This window comes from Pristiophorus japonicus, unplaced genomic scaffold, assembly GCF_044704955.1.
Source record: "Pristiophorus japonicus isolate sPriJap1 unplaced genomic scaffold, sPriJap1.hap1 HAP1_SCAFFOLD_311, whole genome shotgun sequence".
Classification (NCBI taxonomy): domain Eukaryota; kingdom Metazoa; phylum Chordata; class Chondrichthyes; family Pristiophoridae; genus Pristiophorus; species Pristiophorus japonicus.
In genome coordinates, this window is record NW_027252900.1 from 532,727 (window position 1) to 549,575 (window position 16,849).

A 16,849-nucleotide genomic window follows, 5' to 3' on the forward strand; every position below is an offset into this window, starting at 1 on the left:
CCTCCTTCTCACTTGACCCTCGGTTTCCTTGCACTTCCGTAAGGTTATTTGTGTCTTCCTTCGTGAAGACAGAACCAAAGTATTTATTCAACTGGTCTGCCATTTCTTTGTTCCCCATTATAAATTCACCTGAATCTGACTGCAAGGACCCTACGTTTGTCTTCACTAATCTTTTTCTCTTCACATATCTATCGAAGCTTTTGCAGTCAGTTTTTATATTCCCGGCAATCTTCCTCTCATACTCTATTTTTCCCCTCCTAATTAAACCCGTTGTCCTCCTCTGCTGAATTCTAAATTTGTCCCAGTCCTCAGGTTTGCTGCTTTGTCTGGCCAAATTATATGCCTCTTCCTTGGATTTAACACTATCCTTAATTTCCCTTGTTAACCACGGTTGAGCTACCTTCCCCGTTTTATTTTTACTCCAGACAGGGATGTACAATTGTTGAAGTTCATCCATGTGATCTTTAAATGTTTGCCATTGCCTATCCACCGTCAACCCTTTAAGTATCATTCGCCAGTCTATTCTAACCAATTCATGCCTCATACCATCGAAGTTACCTTTCCTGAAGTTCAGGACCTTTCTTTGAATTAACTGTGTCACGCTCCATTTAATAAAGAATTCTACCATATTATGGTCACTTTTCCCCAAGGGGCCTCGCACAACAAGATTGTTAATTAGTCCTTTCTCATTACACATCACCCAGTCGAGGATGGCCAGTCCTCTAGTTGGTTCCTCGACATATTGGTCCAGAAAACCATCCCTAATACACTCCAGGAAATCCTCCTCCATCGTATTGCTACCAGTTTTCTTAGCCCAATCTATATGTAGATTAAAGTCACCAATGATAACCACTGTACCTTTATTGCACGCATCCCTAATTTCTTGTTTGATGCTGTCCCCAACCTCACTACTACTGTGAGGAAGGATGTTCTTGCTCCTGAGGGAGTGCAGCGAAGGTTCACCAGACCGATTCCCGGGATGGCAGGACTGACATATGAGGAGAGACTGGGTCGACTGGGCCTGTATTCACTGGAGTTTAGAAAAATGAGAGGGGATCCCATAGAAACGTATAAAATTCTGACGGGAGTGGACAGGTTAGATGCAGGAAGAATGTTCCCGATGTTGGGGAAGTCCAGAACCAGGGGTCACAGTCTAAGGATAAGGGGTAAGCCATTTAGGACCGAGATGAGGAGAAACTTCTTCACCCAGAGAGTGGTGAACCTGTGGAATTCTCTACCACAGAAAGTTGTTGAGGCCAATTCACTAAATATATTCAAAAAGGAGTTAGATATGGCCCTTACGGCTAAAAGGATCAAGGGGTATGGAGAGAAAGCAGGAAAGGGGTACTGAAGTTGAACGATCAGCCATGATCTTATTGAAGGCAGGTGCAGGCTCGAAGAGTTGAATGGCCGACTCCTGCACCTATTTTCTATGTTTCTATGTTACTGAAACAGGCCGAGATACCGTGGTTACTGACACAGGCCCGAGATACCGTGGTTACTGACACAGGCCCGAGATACCGTGGTTACTGACACAGGCCCGAGATACCGTGGTTACTGACACAGGCCCGAGGTACCGTGGTTACTGACACAGGCCCGAGATACCGTGGTTACTGACACAGGCCCGAGGTACCGTGGTTACTGACACAGGCCCGAGGTACCGTGGTTACTGACACAGGCCCGAGGTACCGTGGTTACTGACACAGGCCCGAGGTACCGTGGTTACTGACACAGGCCCGAGGTACCGTGGTTACTGACACAGGCCCGAGGTACCGTGGTTACTGACACAGGCCCGAGGTACCGTGGTTACTGACACAGGCCGAGATACCGTGGTTTCTGACACAGGCCCGAGATACCGCGGTTACTGACACAGGCCCGAGATACCGTGGTTACTGACACAGGCCGAGATACCGCGGTTACTGACAGTACAGGTAAATGTGGGAACTACTCACTGTGGTACTTTCTCTGCAGCTCCTGTTGAACTTGCTGTGAGCCTCCATCAGGACGCAGGAAGCCCAGCAGCCTCTGGGGTACATTGGAAGCACTGAAACTGGAAAAGGAGCTGATTACCCAGTTCACAAAACATCTCATTGACCGTCCATAAGAACAAAAGAAATAGGAGCAGGAGTCGGCCATTCGGCCCCTCGAGCCTGCTCCGCCATTCAATATCATCATGGCTGATCCGATCATGGACTCAGCTCCACTTCCCTGCCCACTCCCCATAACCCCGTATGCCTTATCGGTTAAGAAATTGTCTATCTCTGTCTTAAATGTATTCAAATATTATCCCCAACCGCATGAGCTTTTATATTGTGCAGTAACCTTTTATGTGGCACCTTATGCACCATTCTGGAAATCCAAATACACCACATCCACTGGTTCCCCCTTACCCACCCTGTTCATTACATCCTCAAAGAACTCCAGCAAATTTGTCAAACATGATTTCCCTTTCATAAAATCATGCTGACTCTGCCTGACTGAATTATGCTTTTCCAAATGTCCCGCTACTGCTTCCTTCATAACGGACTCCAGCATTTTCCCAACCACAGATGTTAGGCTAACTGGTCTCTAGTTTCCTGCTTTCTGTCTGCCTCCTTTTTAAAATAGGGGCGTTACATTTGTGGGGCAGTGGGAGGCGGGGGAGGGGGAGGGGAGGGGAGGGGCAGCGGGGGAGGGGAGGGACGGCGGGGGAGGGGAGGGGAGGGACGGCGGGGGAGGGGGAGGGGCGGACGGCGGGGGAGGGGGAGGGGCAGACGGCGGGGGAGGGGGAGGGGCAGACGGCGGGGGAGGGGAGGGGAGGACGGCGGGGGAGGGGAGGGGCAGACGGCGGGGGAGGGGAGGGGAGGACGGCGGGGGAGGGGAGGGAAGGACGGCGGGGGAGTGGGAGGGAGGGACGGCGGGGGAGGGGAGGGGAGGACGGCGGGGGAGGGGAGGGGAGGACGGCGGGGGAGGGGAGGGGAGGACGGCGGGGGAGGGGAGGGGAGGGAGGGATGGCGGGGGAGGGGAGGGAAGGACGGCGGGGGAGGGGAGGGGCGGACGGCGGGGGAGGGGAGGGAAGGACGGCGGGGGAGGGGAGGGAAGGACGGCGGGGGAGGGGAGGGAGGGACGGCGGGGGAGGGGAGGGAGGGACGGCGGGGGAGGGGAGGGGAGGACGGCGGGGGAGGGGAGGGGAGGGAGGGATGGCGGGGGAGGGGAGGGAGGGACGGCGGGGGAGGGGAGGGGAGGACGGCGGGGGAGGGGATGGAAGGACGGCGGGGGAGGGGAGGGAAGGACGGCGGGGGAGGGGAGGGAGGGACGGTGGGGGAGGGGAGGGAGGGACGGCGGGGGAGGGGAGGGAGGGACGGCGGGGGAGGGGAGGGAGGGACGGCGGGGGAGGGGAGGGAGGGACGGCGGGGGAGGGAAGGGAGGGACGGCGGGGGAGGGGAGGGAGGGACGGCGGGGGAGGGGAGGGAAGGACGGCGGGGGAGGGGAGGGAAGGACGGCGGGGGAGGGGAGGGAGGGACGGCGGGGGAGGGGAGGGAGGGACGGCGGGGGAGGGAAGGGAGGGACGGCGGGGGAGGGGAGGGAGGGACGGCGGGGGAGGGGAGGGAAGGACGGCGGGGGAGGGGAGGGAAGGACGGCGGGGGAGGGGAGGGAAGGACGGCGGGGGAGGGGAGGGAAGGACGGCGGGGGAGGGGAGGGAAGGACGGCGGGGGAGGGGAGGGAAGGACGGCGGGGGAGGGGAGGGAGGGACGGCGGGGGAGGGGAGGGAGGGACGGCGGGGGAGGGAGGGACGGCGGGGGAGGGAGGGACGGCGGGGGAGGGGAGGGAGGGACGGCGGGGGAGGGGAGGGAGGGACGGCGGGGGAGGGGAGGGAGGGACGGCGGGGGAGGGGAGGGAGGGACGGCGAGGGAGGGGAGGGAGGGACGGCGGGGGAGGGGAGGGAGGGACGGCGGGGGAGGGGAGGGAGGGACGGCGGGGGAGGGGAGGGAGGGACGGCGGGGGAGGGGAGGGAGGGACGGCGGGGGAGGGGAGGGAGGGACGGCGGGGGAGGGGAGGGAGGGACGGCGGGGGAGGGGAGGGAGGGACGGCGGGGGAGGGGAGGGAGGGACGGCGGGGGAGGGGAGGGAAGGACGGCGGGGGAGGGGAGGGGCGGACGGCGGGGGAGGGGAGGGAGGGACGGCGGGGGAGGGGAGGGGAGGACGGCGGGGGAGGGAGGGAAGGACGGCGGGGGAGGGAGGGAAGGACGGCGGGGGAGGGGAGGACGGCGGGGGAGGGGAGGACGGCGGGGGAGGGGAGGGGAGGACGGCGGGGGAGGGGAGGGAAGGACGGCGGGGGAGGGGAGGGGAGGACGGCGGGGGAGGGGAGGGAAGGACGGCGGGGGAGGGGAGGGAAGGACGGCGGGGGAGGGGAGGGAAGGACGGCGGGGGAGGGGAGGGAAGGACGGCGGGGGAGGGAGGACGGCGGGGGAGGGGAGGGGAGGGCGGCGGGGGAGGGGAGGGGCGGACGGCGGGGGAGGGGAGGGCGGACGGCGGGGGAGGGGAGGACGGCGGGGGAGGGAAGGACGGCGGGGGAGGGGAGGGAAGGACGGCGGGGGAGGGGAGGGAAGGACGGCGGGGGAGGGGAGGGAAGGACGGCGGGGGAGGGGAGGGAAGGACGGCGGGGGAGGGGAGGGGCGGACGGCGGGGGAGGGGAGGGAAGGACGCTGGGGGAGGGGAGGGAAGGACGGCGGGGGAGGGGAGGGAGGGACGGCGGGGGAGGGGAGGGAAGGACGGCGGGGGAGGGGAGGGAAGGACGGCGGGGGAGGGGAGGGAGGGACGGCGGGGGAGGGGAGGGGCGGACGGCGGGGGAGGGGAGGGAAGGACGCTGGGGGAGGGGAGGGAAGGACGGCGGGGGAGGGGAGGGAGGGACGGCGGGGGAGGGGAGGGAAGGACGGCGGGGGAGGGGAGGGAGGGACGGCGGGGGAGGGGAGGGAGGGACGGCGGGGGAGGGGAGGGAAGGACGGCGGGGGAGGGGAGGGAAGGACGGCGGGGGAGGGGAGGGAGGGACGGCGGGGGAGGGGAGGGAAGGACGGCGGGGGAGGGGAGGACGGTGAGGGAGGGGAGGACGGCGGGGGAGGGGAGGACGGCGGGGGAGGGGAGGGGAGGACGGCGGGGGAGGGGAGGACGGCGGGGGAGGGAGGGACGGCGGGGGAGGGGAGGACAGCGGGGGAGGGGAGGACGGCGGGGGAGGGGAGGGGAGGACGGCGGGGGAGGGGAGGGGAGGACTGCAGGGGAGGGGAGGGGAGGGGAGGACGGCGGGGGAGGGGAGGGGAGGACGGCAGGGGAGGGGAGGGGAGGGGAGGACGGCGGGGGAGGGGAGGGAGGGACGGCGGGGGAGGGGAGGGAGGGACGGCGGGGGAGGGGAGGAAGGACGGCGGGGAGGGGAGGACGGCGGGGGAGGGGAGGGGAGGACGGCGAGGGTTAATGTCAAGTTAAACCGGCCTCTGCTTCCCATTAATCTTACCTGGCATTTCCCAGAGTTCCAGATCCAAATTGGGAGTTGCGATCGAGGAATTCCCGCAATCCATTGAGTTCGAGCAGAATGTTTGCGAGCGACTTTGCGGAGACACTGCTCTCAAACTGCAGGAGATAACACCATCAGATAGTCCACAGACTGGCATTGTGAACAACCGCCCAATCATGGCTGGTGACTGCAACGTAACTGCTCATTGTACAGTCCGAAAAACAACCGGTCACCTTCAATCTGTGTCCTCTGGTTCTCGACCCTTCCCCCAATGGGAACCATTCCTATCTATCCCCTCATAATTTTGAACACCTCTCGATCTCCTCTCAGCTCAAGGAGAACAACTCCAGCTTCTCCAGTCTATCCACGTCACTGAAGTCCCTCATCCCTGGAACCATTCTTGTAAATCTTTCCTGCTCCCTCTCTCAGGCCTTCACATCCTTCCTAAAGTGTGGTGCCCAGAATTGGACACAATACTCCAGTTGGGGCCGAACCAGTGTTTTATACAAGTTAATCATAATTACCACACTTTTGTATTCTGTACCTCTATTTATGAAGCCCAGGATCCCATAAGCCTTTTTAACTGCTTTCTCAACCTGCCCTGCCACCTTCATATACCCCCAGGTCTCTCTGTTCCTGCACCCCCTTTAGGATTGTACCCTTCAGTTTATATTGTCTCTCCTCGTTCTTCCGACCAAAATATATCACTTCGCACTTTTCTGTGTTAAATTTCATCTGCCCCGTGTCCGCCCATTCCACCAGCCTGTCTATGTCTTCCTGAAGTCTATCCCTATCCTCCTCACTGTTCGCTATACTTCCAAGTTTTGTGTCATCAGTAAATTGTGAAATTGTGTCCTGTACACCCAAGTCCAAATCATTAATATATATCAGGAAAAGCAGTGGTCCCAGTACTGACCCCTGGGGAACACCACTGTATACCTTCCTCCAGTCCGATAAACAACCGTTCCCCACTACTCTCTGTTTCCTGTCACTGAGACAATCCCGATCCATACTGCCCCTGTCCCTTTTATTCCATGGGCTTCAACTTTGCTGCAAGCCTATTATGAGGCACTTTATCAAACGCCTTTTGGAAATCCATGTACACCACGTTAACCACATTACCCTCATCAACCCTCTCTGTTACCTCATCAAAAAACTCTATCAGGTTGGTTAAACACGATTTGCCTCTAACAATCTGTGCTGGGTTTTCTTAATTAATCCACACTTATTTAATGACTGTTAATTTTGTCCCTGATTATCGTTTCTAAAAGCTTGCCCACTACCGAGGTTAAACAGACTGCTCTGTAGTTGCTGGGTTTATCCTTACACCCTTTTTTGAACAAAGGTGTAACATTTGCAATTCTCCAACCCTCTGGCACCAGCGTGGTATCTGAGGAGATCTGGAAGATTATGGTCAGTACCTCCGCAATTTCCACCTTAACTTCCCTCAACATCCGAGGATGCATCCCATCCGGTCCTGGAGACTTTTCGACTAAGTACAGCCAGCCTTCCTAGTACCGCCTTATCAATTTTTAACCCATCTAGTAGCTCAACCATCTCCTCTTTCACTGTGACTTTGGCAGCACCTTCTTCCTTGGTGAGGATGGACACAAAGTACTCATTTAGTACTCCAGCCATGCGCTCTGCCTCCATGTATAGGTCTCCTTTTTGGTCCCGAATCGGCCCACCCCTTCTCTTACTGCCCATTTACTATTTAAATGCCTATTGGGGACTTTTGAATTCCCTTTTATGTTAGCTGCCATTCTGTTCTCATATCCTCTCATTGCCCCTCTCATTTCCCCTCTCATTTTTCTTCTGAACTTTTTATATTCAGCCTGACATCTGTCATCGTTTTCTGCTTCATCATACTCTCTATCTCTTTCACCATCCAGAGAGCCCGACCTTTCCCCCTCGTGGGAATGTACCTCGACTGTACCCGAACCATATCCTCTTTAAAGGCAGCTCACTGCTCCAATACATGTTATAATTTACCCGGGCCAGATACATGCTCAACCCACTGAAATTGGCTTTCCTCCAATTAAGTATTTTTACTGGAGGTTGCTGCGTGCCTTTTTCCATAGCTAGTCTAAACCTTACAATAATGTGATTACTGTTGTCAAAATGTTCCCCGACTTGCTCCACTCGACCCACCTCATTCCCTGAAACCAGATCCAGCAATGCCCCCTCCCTCGCCGGGCCACAAACATACTGATCAAGAAAGTTCTCCTGAACACACTTCAGAAATTCTCCCACTCTCTGCCCTTCACACTATTACTATCCCAGGCTATATTCGGATAACTGAAGTCCCCCCATTATCACTACTCTATTGTTCTTGCACCTCTCTGTATTTTCCCTGAAAATGTGCCCCTCTACATCCTTCCTACAGAATACACCGAGTAGTGTCAGGGCACCTCCATTGTTCCTCAACTCGAACCAAATAGATTCTGTCCTTGACCCCTCCCAGACGCTCTCTCTCCAATGTAACATTCTCCTTAACCAATACTGCCACACCATAGAAACATAGAAAATAGGTGCAGGAGTAAGCCATTCGGCCCTTCTAGCCTGCACCGCCATTCAATGAGTTCATGGCTGATCATTCCCTCAGTACCCCATTCCTGCTTTCTCACCATACCCCTTGATCACCCTAGTAGTAAGGACTACATCTAACTCCTTTTTGAATATACACCACCTCTATCCTTCCTTCACTATCTTTCCTGAACACCCTGTATCCAGGAATATTTAGTACTCAATCCTGCCCTTTCTGAGCCAGGTCTCCGTTATCGCCACAGCATCATATTCCCACGTGGCTATTTGCGTCTGTAGCTCACCAACCTTATTTACCACACTTCGTGCATTCACACACATGCACTGTAATTCCCTTAGTGTGACCGCACATAATATCGTACTATTTCTTACTCTAGTGCTGTCTCTCTCCCAATCCCTTATGCAGTTTTTTTCACCTTTCTAATAGAAACATAGAAAATAGATGCAGGAGTAGGCCATTCGGCCCTTCAAGCCTGCACCACCATTTAATAAGATCATGGCTGATCATTCCCTCAGTACCCCTTTCCTGCTTTCTCTCCATACCCCTTGACCCTTTAGCCATAAAGGTCATATCTAACTCCCTCTTGAATATATCCAATGAACTGGCATCAACAACTCTCTGCGGCAGGGAATTCCACAGGTTAACAACTCTCTGAGTGAAGAAGTTTCTCCTCATCTCAGTCCTAAATGGCCGACCCCTTATCCTTAGACTGTGACCCCTGGTTCTGGACTTCCCCAACATCGGGAACATTCTTCCCGCATCTAACCTGTCCTGTCCCGTCAGAATTTTATATATTTCTATGAGATCCCCTCTCATTCTTCTAAACTCCAGTGAATACAGGCCCAGTCGATCCAGTCTCTCCTCATATGTCAGTCCTGCCATCCCGCGAATCAGTCTGGTGAACCTTCGCTGCACTCCCTCAATAGCAAGAACGTCCTTCCTCAGATTAGGAGACCAAAACTGAACAGAATATTCCAGGTGAGGCCTCACCAAGGCCCTGTACAACTGCAGTAAAACTTCCCTGCTCCTATACTCATCCCCTAGCTATGAAGGCCAACATAACATTTGCTTTCTTCACCGCCTGCTGTACCTGCATGCCAACTTTCAATGACTGATGTACCATGACACCCAGGTCTCGTTCCATCTCCCCTTTTCCTCAGCTGCCGCCATTCAGATAATATTCTGCCTTCACGTTTTTGCCACCAAAGTGGATAACCTCACATTTATCCACATTATACTGCATCTGCCATGCATTTGCCCACTCACCTAACCTGTCCAAGTCTCCCTGCAGCCTCTTAGCACCCTCCTCACAGCTCACACCGCCACCCAGCTTAGTGTCATCTGCAGACTTGGAGATATTACACTCAATTCCTTCATCTAAATCATTAATGTATATTGTAAATAGCTGGGGTCCCAGCACTGAGCCCTGCGGCACTAAAGGACCCGTTTATCCTGACTCTTTGCTTCCTGTCTGCCAACCAGTTCTCTATCCACGTCAGTACATTACTCCCAATACCATGTTCTTTAATTTTGCACACTAATCTCTTGTGTGGGACCTTGTCAAAAACCTTTTGAAAGTCTAAATACACCACGTCCACTGGTTCTCCCTTGTCCACTCTACTAGTTACATCCTCAAAAAATTCTAGAAGATTTGTCAAGCATGATTTCCCTTTCATAAATCCATGCTGACTTGGACCGATCCTGTCACTGCTTTCCAAATGTGCTGCTATTGCATCTTTAATAATTGATTCCAGCAGTTTCCCCACTACTGATGTCAGGCTAACCAGTCTATAATTCCCTGTTTTGTCCCTTCCTCCTTTTTAAAAAAATGCTACACCCCTCCCCAACAGCACCAGCAAACCATCCCTCCCCCACGAGGACATTGGTCCTGGCACAGAGGAGGGGCAACTCGTCCGGACTGTACAGGATCCGTCTGTCCCCCCGCCCCCAAACCACACTACCACCCCACCCCCCACCATGAACCCTCTCCCCCACCAACACCCCCCTCCCACAACACACACACACACAACCGCCCCCCCCCTCCCCACACACACACACCTCCCCCAACCAACTCCCACTCCACAAGAACCGGACCCAATGTCACAGCAATTTAATGCCCACTGCGTGACTTGAAAACCAGACACCCATCAGCTACCAGGAACTGTCCCTTGTAATGGTGCATGATCTGGATCGGTGTGTTCACCAGTACTGTAATGGTGCATGGTCTGGATCAGTGTGTTCACCAGTACTGTAATGGTGCATGGTCTGGATCAGTGTGTTCACCAGTACTGTAATGGTGCATGATCTGGATCAGTGTGTTCACCAGTACTGTAATGGTGCATGGTCTGGATCAGTGTGTTCACCAGTACTGTAATGCTGCATGGTCTGGATCAGTGTGTTCACCAGTACTGTAATGGTGCATGATCTGGATCATTGTGTTCACCAGTACTGTAATGGTGCATGGTCTGGATCAGTGTGTTCACCAGTACTGTAATGCTGCATGGTCTGGATCAGTGTGTTCACCAGTACTGTAATGGTGCATGGTCTGGATCAGTGTGTTCACCAGTACTGTAATGCTGCATGGTCTGGATCAGTGTGTTCACCAGTACTGTAATGGTGCATGGTCTGGATCAGTGTGTTCACCAATACTGTAATGGTGCATGGTCTGGATCGGTGTGTTCACCAGTACTGTAATGGTGCACGGTCTGGATCTGTGTACTCACCAGTACTGTAATGGTGCATGGTCTGGATCAGTGTGTTCACCAGTACTGTAATGGTGCATGGTCTGGATCAGTGTGTTCACCAGTACTGTAATGGTGCATGATCTGGATCAGTGTGTTCACCAGTACTGTAATGGTGCATGGTCTGGATCAGTGTGTTCACCAGTACTGTAATGGTGCATGGTCTGGATCAGTGTGTTCACCAATACTGTTATGGTGCACATCTGGATCAGTGTGTGCACCAGTACAGTAATGGTGCATGATCTGGATCAGTGTACTCACCAGTACTGTAATGGTGCATGATCTGGATCAGTGTGTTCACCAGTACTGTAATGGTGCATGGTCTGGATCAGCGTGTTCACCAGTACTGTAATGGTGCACGGTCTGGATCTGTGTACTCACCAGTACTGTAATGGTGCATGGTCTGGATCAGTGTGTTCACCAGTACTGTAATGGTGCATGGTCTGGATCAGTGTGTTCACCAGTACTGTAATGGTGCATGGTCTGGATCAGTGTGTTCACCAGTACTGTAATGGTACATGGTCTGGATCAGTGTGTTCACCAGTACTGTAATGGTGCATGGTCTGGATCAGTGTGTCCACCAGTACTGTAATGGTGCATGGTCTGGATCAGTGTGTTCACCAGTACTGTAATGGTGCATGGTCTGGATCAGTGTGTTCACCAATACTGTTATGGTGCACATCTGGATCAGTGTGTGCACCAGTACAGTAATGGTGCATGGTCTGGATCAGTGTGTTCACCAGTACTGTAATGGTGCATGGTCTGGATCAGTGTGTTCACCAGTACTGTAATGGTGCATGGTCTGGATCAGTGTGTTCACCAGTACTGTAATGGTGCATGGTCTGGATCAGTGTGTTCACCAGTACTGTAATGGTGCACTGTCTGGATCTGTGTACTCACCAGTACTGTAATGGTGCATGGTCTGGATCAGTGTGTTCACCAGTACTGTAATGGTGCATGGTCTGGATCAGTGTGTTCACCAGTACTGTAATGGTGCACGGTCTGGATCAGTGTGTTCACCAGTACTGTAATGGTGCATGGTCTGGATCAGTGTGTCCACCAGTACTGTAATGGTGCATGGTCTGGATCAGTGTGTTCACCAATACTGTTATGGTGCACATCTGGATCAGTGTGTGCACCAGTACAGTAATGGTGCATGATCTGGATCAGTGTACTCACCAGTACTGTAATGGTGCATGATCTCGATCAGTGTGTTCACCAGTACTGTAATGGTGCATGGTCTGGATCAGCGTGTTCAACTGTACTGTAATGGTGCACGGTCTGGATCTGTGTACTCACCAGTACTGTAATGGTGCATGGTCTGGATCAGTGTGTTCACCAGTACTGTAATGGTGCATGGTCTGGATCAGTGTGTTCACCAGTACTGTAATGGTGCATGGTCTGGATCAGTTTGTTCACCAGTACTGTAATGGTGCATGGTCTGGATCAGTGTGTTCACCAGTACTGTAATGGTGCATGGTCTGGATCAGTGTGTCCACCAGTACTGTAATGGTGCATGGTCTGGATCAGTGTGTTCACCAGTACTGTAATGGTGCATGGTCTGGATCAGTGTGTTCACCAATACTGTTATGGTGCACATCTGGATCAGTGTGTGCACCAGTACAGTAATGGTGCATGGTCTGGATCAGTGTGTTCACCAGTACTGTAATGGTGCATGGTCTGGATCAGTGTGTTCACCAGTACTGTAATGGTGCATGGTCTGGATCAGTGTGTTCACCAGTACTGTAATGGTGCATGGTCTGGATCAGTGTGTTCACCAGTACTGTAATGGTGCATGGTCTGGATCAGTGTGTTCACCAATACTGTTATGGTGCACATCTGGATCAGTGTGTGCACCAGTACAGTAATGGTGCATGATCTGGATCAGTGTACTCACCAGTACTGTAATGGTGCATGATCTGGATCAGCGTGTTCACCAGTACTGTAATGGTGCACGGTCTGGATCTGTGTACTCACCAGTACTGTAATGGTGCATGGTCTGGATCAGTGTGTTCACCAGTACTGTAATGGTGCATGGTCTGGATCAGTGTGTTCACCAGTACTGTAATGGTGCATGGTCTGGATCAGTGTGTTCACCAGTACTGTAATGGTGCATGGTCTGGATCAGTGTGTTCACCAGTACTGTAATGGTGCATGGTCTGGATCAGTGTGTCCACCAGTACTGTAATGGTGCATGGTCTGGATCAGTGTGTTCACCAGTACTGTAATGGTGCATGGTCTGGATCAGTGTGTTCACCAGTACTGTAATGTTACACGGTCTGGATCAGTGTGTTCACCAGTACTGTAATGGTGCATGGTCTGGATCAGTGTGTTCACCAGTACTGTAATGGTGCATGGTCTGGATCAGTGTGTTCACCAGTACTGTAATGGTGCACTGTCTGGATCTGTGTACTCACCAGTACTGTAATGGTGCATGGTCTGGATCAGTGTGTTCACCAGTACTGTAATGGTGCATGGTCTGGATCAGTGTGTTCACCAGTACTGTAATGGTGCACGGTCTGGATCAGTGTGTTCACCAGTACTGTAATGGTGCATGGTCTGGATCAGTGTGTCCACCAGTACTGTAATGGTGCATGGTCTGGATCAGTGTGTTCACCAGTACTGTAATGGTGCATGGTCTGGATCAGTGTGTTCACCAGTACTGTAATGCTGCATGGTCTGGATCAGTGTGTTCACCAGTACTGTAATGTTACACAGTCTGGATCAGTTTGTTCACCAGTACTGTAATGGTGCACGGTCTGGATCAGTGTGTTCACCAGTACTGTAATGGTGCATGGTCTGGATCAGTGTGTCCACTAGTACTGTAATGGTGCATGGTCTGGATCAGTCTGTTCACCAGTACTGTAATGGTGCATGGTCTGGATCAGTGTGTTCACCAGTACTGTAATGGTGCATGTTCTGGATCAGTGTGTTCACCAGTACTGTAATGTTACACAGTCTGGATCAGTGTGGGGCATTGGAACCGGTTCTGGAGGAGGTGGGACCAGTACAAACCGGACGATCTGCACCTGGGCAGGACCGGAACCAATATCCAAGGGGGAGTGTTTACTGGTGCTGTTGGGGAGGAGTTGAACTAATACGGCAGGGGGATGGGAACCTCTGCAGGAAGGCAGAGGGAAATAAAAGACGGAGACAAAAGATAGAAAGGAGAATAGTGGAGGGCCAAGAAACCCAAGGCAAAAAACAAAGAGGGCCACTTTACAGCAAAATTCTAAAGAGGCAAAGTGTGTTAAAAAGACAAGCCTGAAGGCTCTATGCCTCAATGTGAGGAGTATTCGGAATAAGGTGGATGAATTAACTGCACAGATAGCAGTTAACGGGTATGATGTGATTGGCATCACAGAGACATGGCTCCAGGGTGAACAAGGCTGGAAACTCAACATCCAGGTGTATTCAGTATTTCGGAAGGATAGACAGAAGGGAAAAGGAGGTGGGGTGGCATTGCTGGTTAAAGAGGAAATTAATGCAATAGTAAGGAAGGACATTGGTTTGGATGATGTGGAATCGGTATGGGTGGTACTACGGAATACCAAAGGGCAGAAAACGCTAGTGGGAGTTGTGTACAGACCACCAAACAGTAGTAGTGAGGTTGGGGACAGCATCAAACAAGAAATAAGGGATGTGTGCAATGAAGGTACAGCAGTTATCATGGGTGACTTTAATCTACATATTGATTGGGCTAACCAAACTGGTAGTAATGCGGTGGAGGAGGATTTTCTGGAGTGTATTAGGGATGGTTTTCGAGACCAATATGTCGAGGAACCAACTAGAGAGCTGGCCATCCTAGACTGGGTGATGTGTAATGAGAAGGGACTAATTAGCAATCTTGTTGTGCGAGGCCCCTTGGGGAAGAGTGACCATAATATGGTAGAATTCTTGAAGATGGAGAGTGACACAGTTAATTCAGAAACTAGGGTCCTGAACTTAAGGAAAGCTAACTTCAACAGCATGAGGCGTGAATTGGCTAGAATAGACTGGCGAGTGATACTTAAAGGGTTGACGGTGGATAGGCAATGGCAAACATTTATAGATCACATGGATGAACTTCAACAATTGTACATCCCTGTCTGGAGTAAAAATAAAACAGGGAAGGTGGCTCAACCCTGGCCAGCAAGGGAAATTAAGGATAGTGTTAAATCCAAGGAAGAGGCATATAAATTGGCCAGAAAAAGCAGCAAACCTGAGGACTGGGAGAATTTTGTAATACAGCAGAGGAGGACAAAGGGTTTAATTAGGAGGGGAAAAATAGAGTATGAAAGAAAGCTTGCCGGGAACATAAAAACTGACAGCAAAACCCTTCTATAGATATGTGAAGAGAAAAAGAGTACCTTGCAGTCGGACTCGGGTGAATTTATAATGGGGAACAAAGAAATGGCAGACCAGTTGAACAAATTCACGAAGGAAGACACAAATAACCTTCCGGATGTACTAGGAGACTGAGGAGTCTAGTGAGAAGGAGGAACTGAAGGATATCCTAATTAGGCGGGAAATTGTGTTGGGGAAATTGATGGGATTGAAGGCCAATAAATCCCCAGGGCCTGATTGTCTGCATCCCAGAGTACTTAAGGAAGTGGCCCTAGAAATAGTGGATGCATTGGTGATCATTTTCCAACAGTCTATCGACTCTGGATCAGTTCCGATGGACTGGAGGATAGCTAATGTAACACCACTTTTTAAAAAAGGAGGGAGAGAGAAAACGGGTAATTATAGACCGTTTAGCCTGACATCAGTAGCGGGGAAAAGTTTGGAATCAATCATTAAAGATGAAATAGCAGCGCATTTGGAAAGCATTGACAGGATCGGTCCAAGTCAGCATGGATTTATGAAAGGGAAATCATGCTTGACAAATGTTCTGGAATTTTTTGAGGATGTAACGAGTAGAGTGGACAAGGGAGAACCTGTGGATGTGGTGTATTTGGACTTTCAAAAGGCCTTCGACAAGGTCCCACACAAGAGATTAGTGTGCAAATTCGAAGCACATGGTATTGGGGGTAATGTACTGGCGTGGATAGAGAACTGGTTGGCAGACAGAAAGCAGAGTGGGGATTAACGGATCCTTTTCAGAATGGCAGGCAGTGACTAGTGGAGTACCGCGGGGCCCAGTGTTGGGTGGTGGTGTGAGCTGTGAGGAGGATGCTAAGGGGCTGCAGGGAGACTTGGACAGGTTAGGTGAGTGGGCAAATGCATGGCAGATGCAGTATAATGTGGATAAATAAATGTGAGATTATCCACTTTGGGGGCAAAAACGTGAAGGCAGAATATTATCTGAATGGCGGCAGCTGAGGAAAAGGGGAGGTGCAACGAGACCTGGGTGTCATGGTACATCAGTCATTGAAAGTTGGCATGCAGGTACAGCAGGCGGTGAAGGCGGCAAATGGCATGTTGGCCTTCATAGCTAGAGGATTTGAGTATAGGAGCAGGGAGGTCTTACTGCAGTTGTACAGGGCCTTGGTGAGGCCTCACCTGGAATATTGTGTTCAGTTTTGGTCTCCTAATCTGAGGAAGGACGTTCTTGCTATTGAGGGAGTGCAGCAAAGGTTCACCAGACTGATTCCAGGGATGGCTGGACTGACATATGAGGAGAGACTGGATCAACTGGGCCTTTATACACTGGAATTTAGAAGGAAGAGAGGGATCTCATAGAAACATATAACATTCTGACGGGATGGGACAGATTAGATGCGGGAAGAATGTTCCCGATGTTGGGGAAGTCCAGAACCAGGGGACACAAGTCTTGGGATAAGGGGTAGATGAGGAGAAACTTCTTCATTCAGAGAGTTGTTAACCTGTGGAAATCCCTGCCGCAGAGAGTTGTTGATGCCAGTTCATTGGATATATTCAAGAGGGAGTTAGATATGGCCCTTACGGGTAAAGGGATCAAGGGATATGGAGATAAAGCGGGAAAGGGGTACTGAGTCGAATGATCAGCCATGATCGTATTGAATGGTGGTGCAGTCGCGAAGGGCTGAATGGCCTACTCCTGCACCTATTTTCGATGTTTCACCACAACGGTGAAGGTGCACGGTCTGGATCAGTGTGTTCACCAGTACTGTAATAG

At 52.4% G+C, this 16,849-nt stretch overlaps 1 protein-coding gene across 1 annotated transcript in view; it reads right to left on the reverse strand.

Moving 5' to 3' along the window:
• Window positions 1-16,849, reverse strand: part of LOC139249388 (nuclear pore complex protein Nup155-like) — a 400,538-nt gene that overhangs the window by 125,643 nt on the left and 258,046 nt on the right. The window contains exons 5-6 of the mRNA XM_070872384.1: window positions 5,485-5,600; window positions 1,953-2,050 (exon numbers count right to left, since the gene is read on the reverse strand). Of these exons, the coding sequence (XP_070728485.1) occupies window positions 1,953-2,050; window positions 5,485-5,600 (214 nt within the window). The remainder of the gene's footprint in view (window positions 1-1,952; window positions 2,051-5,484; window positions 5,601-16,849) is intronic.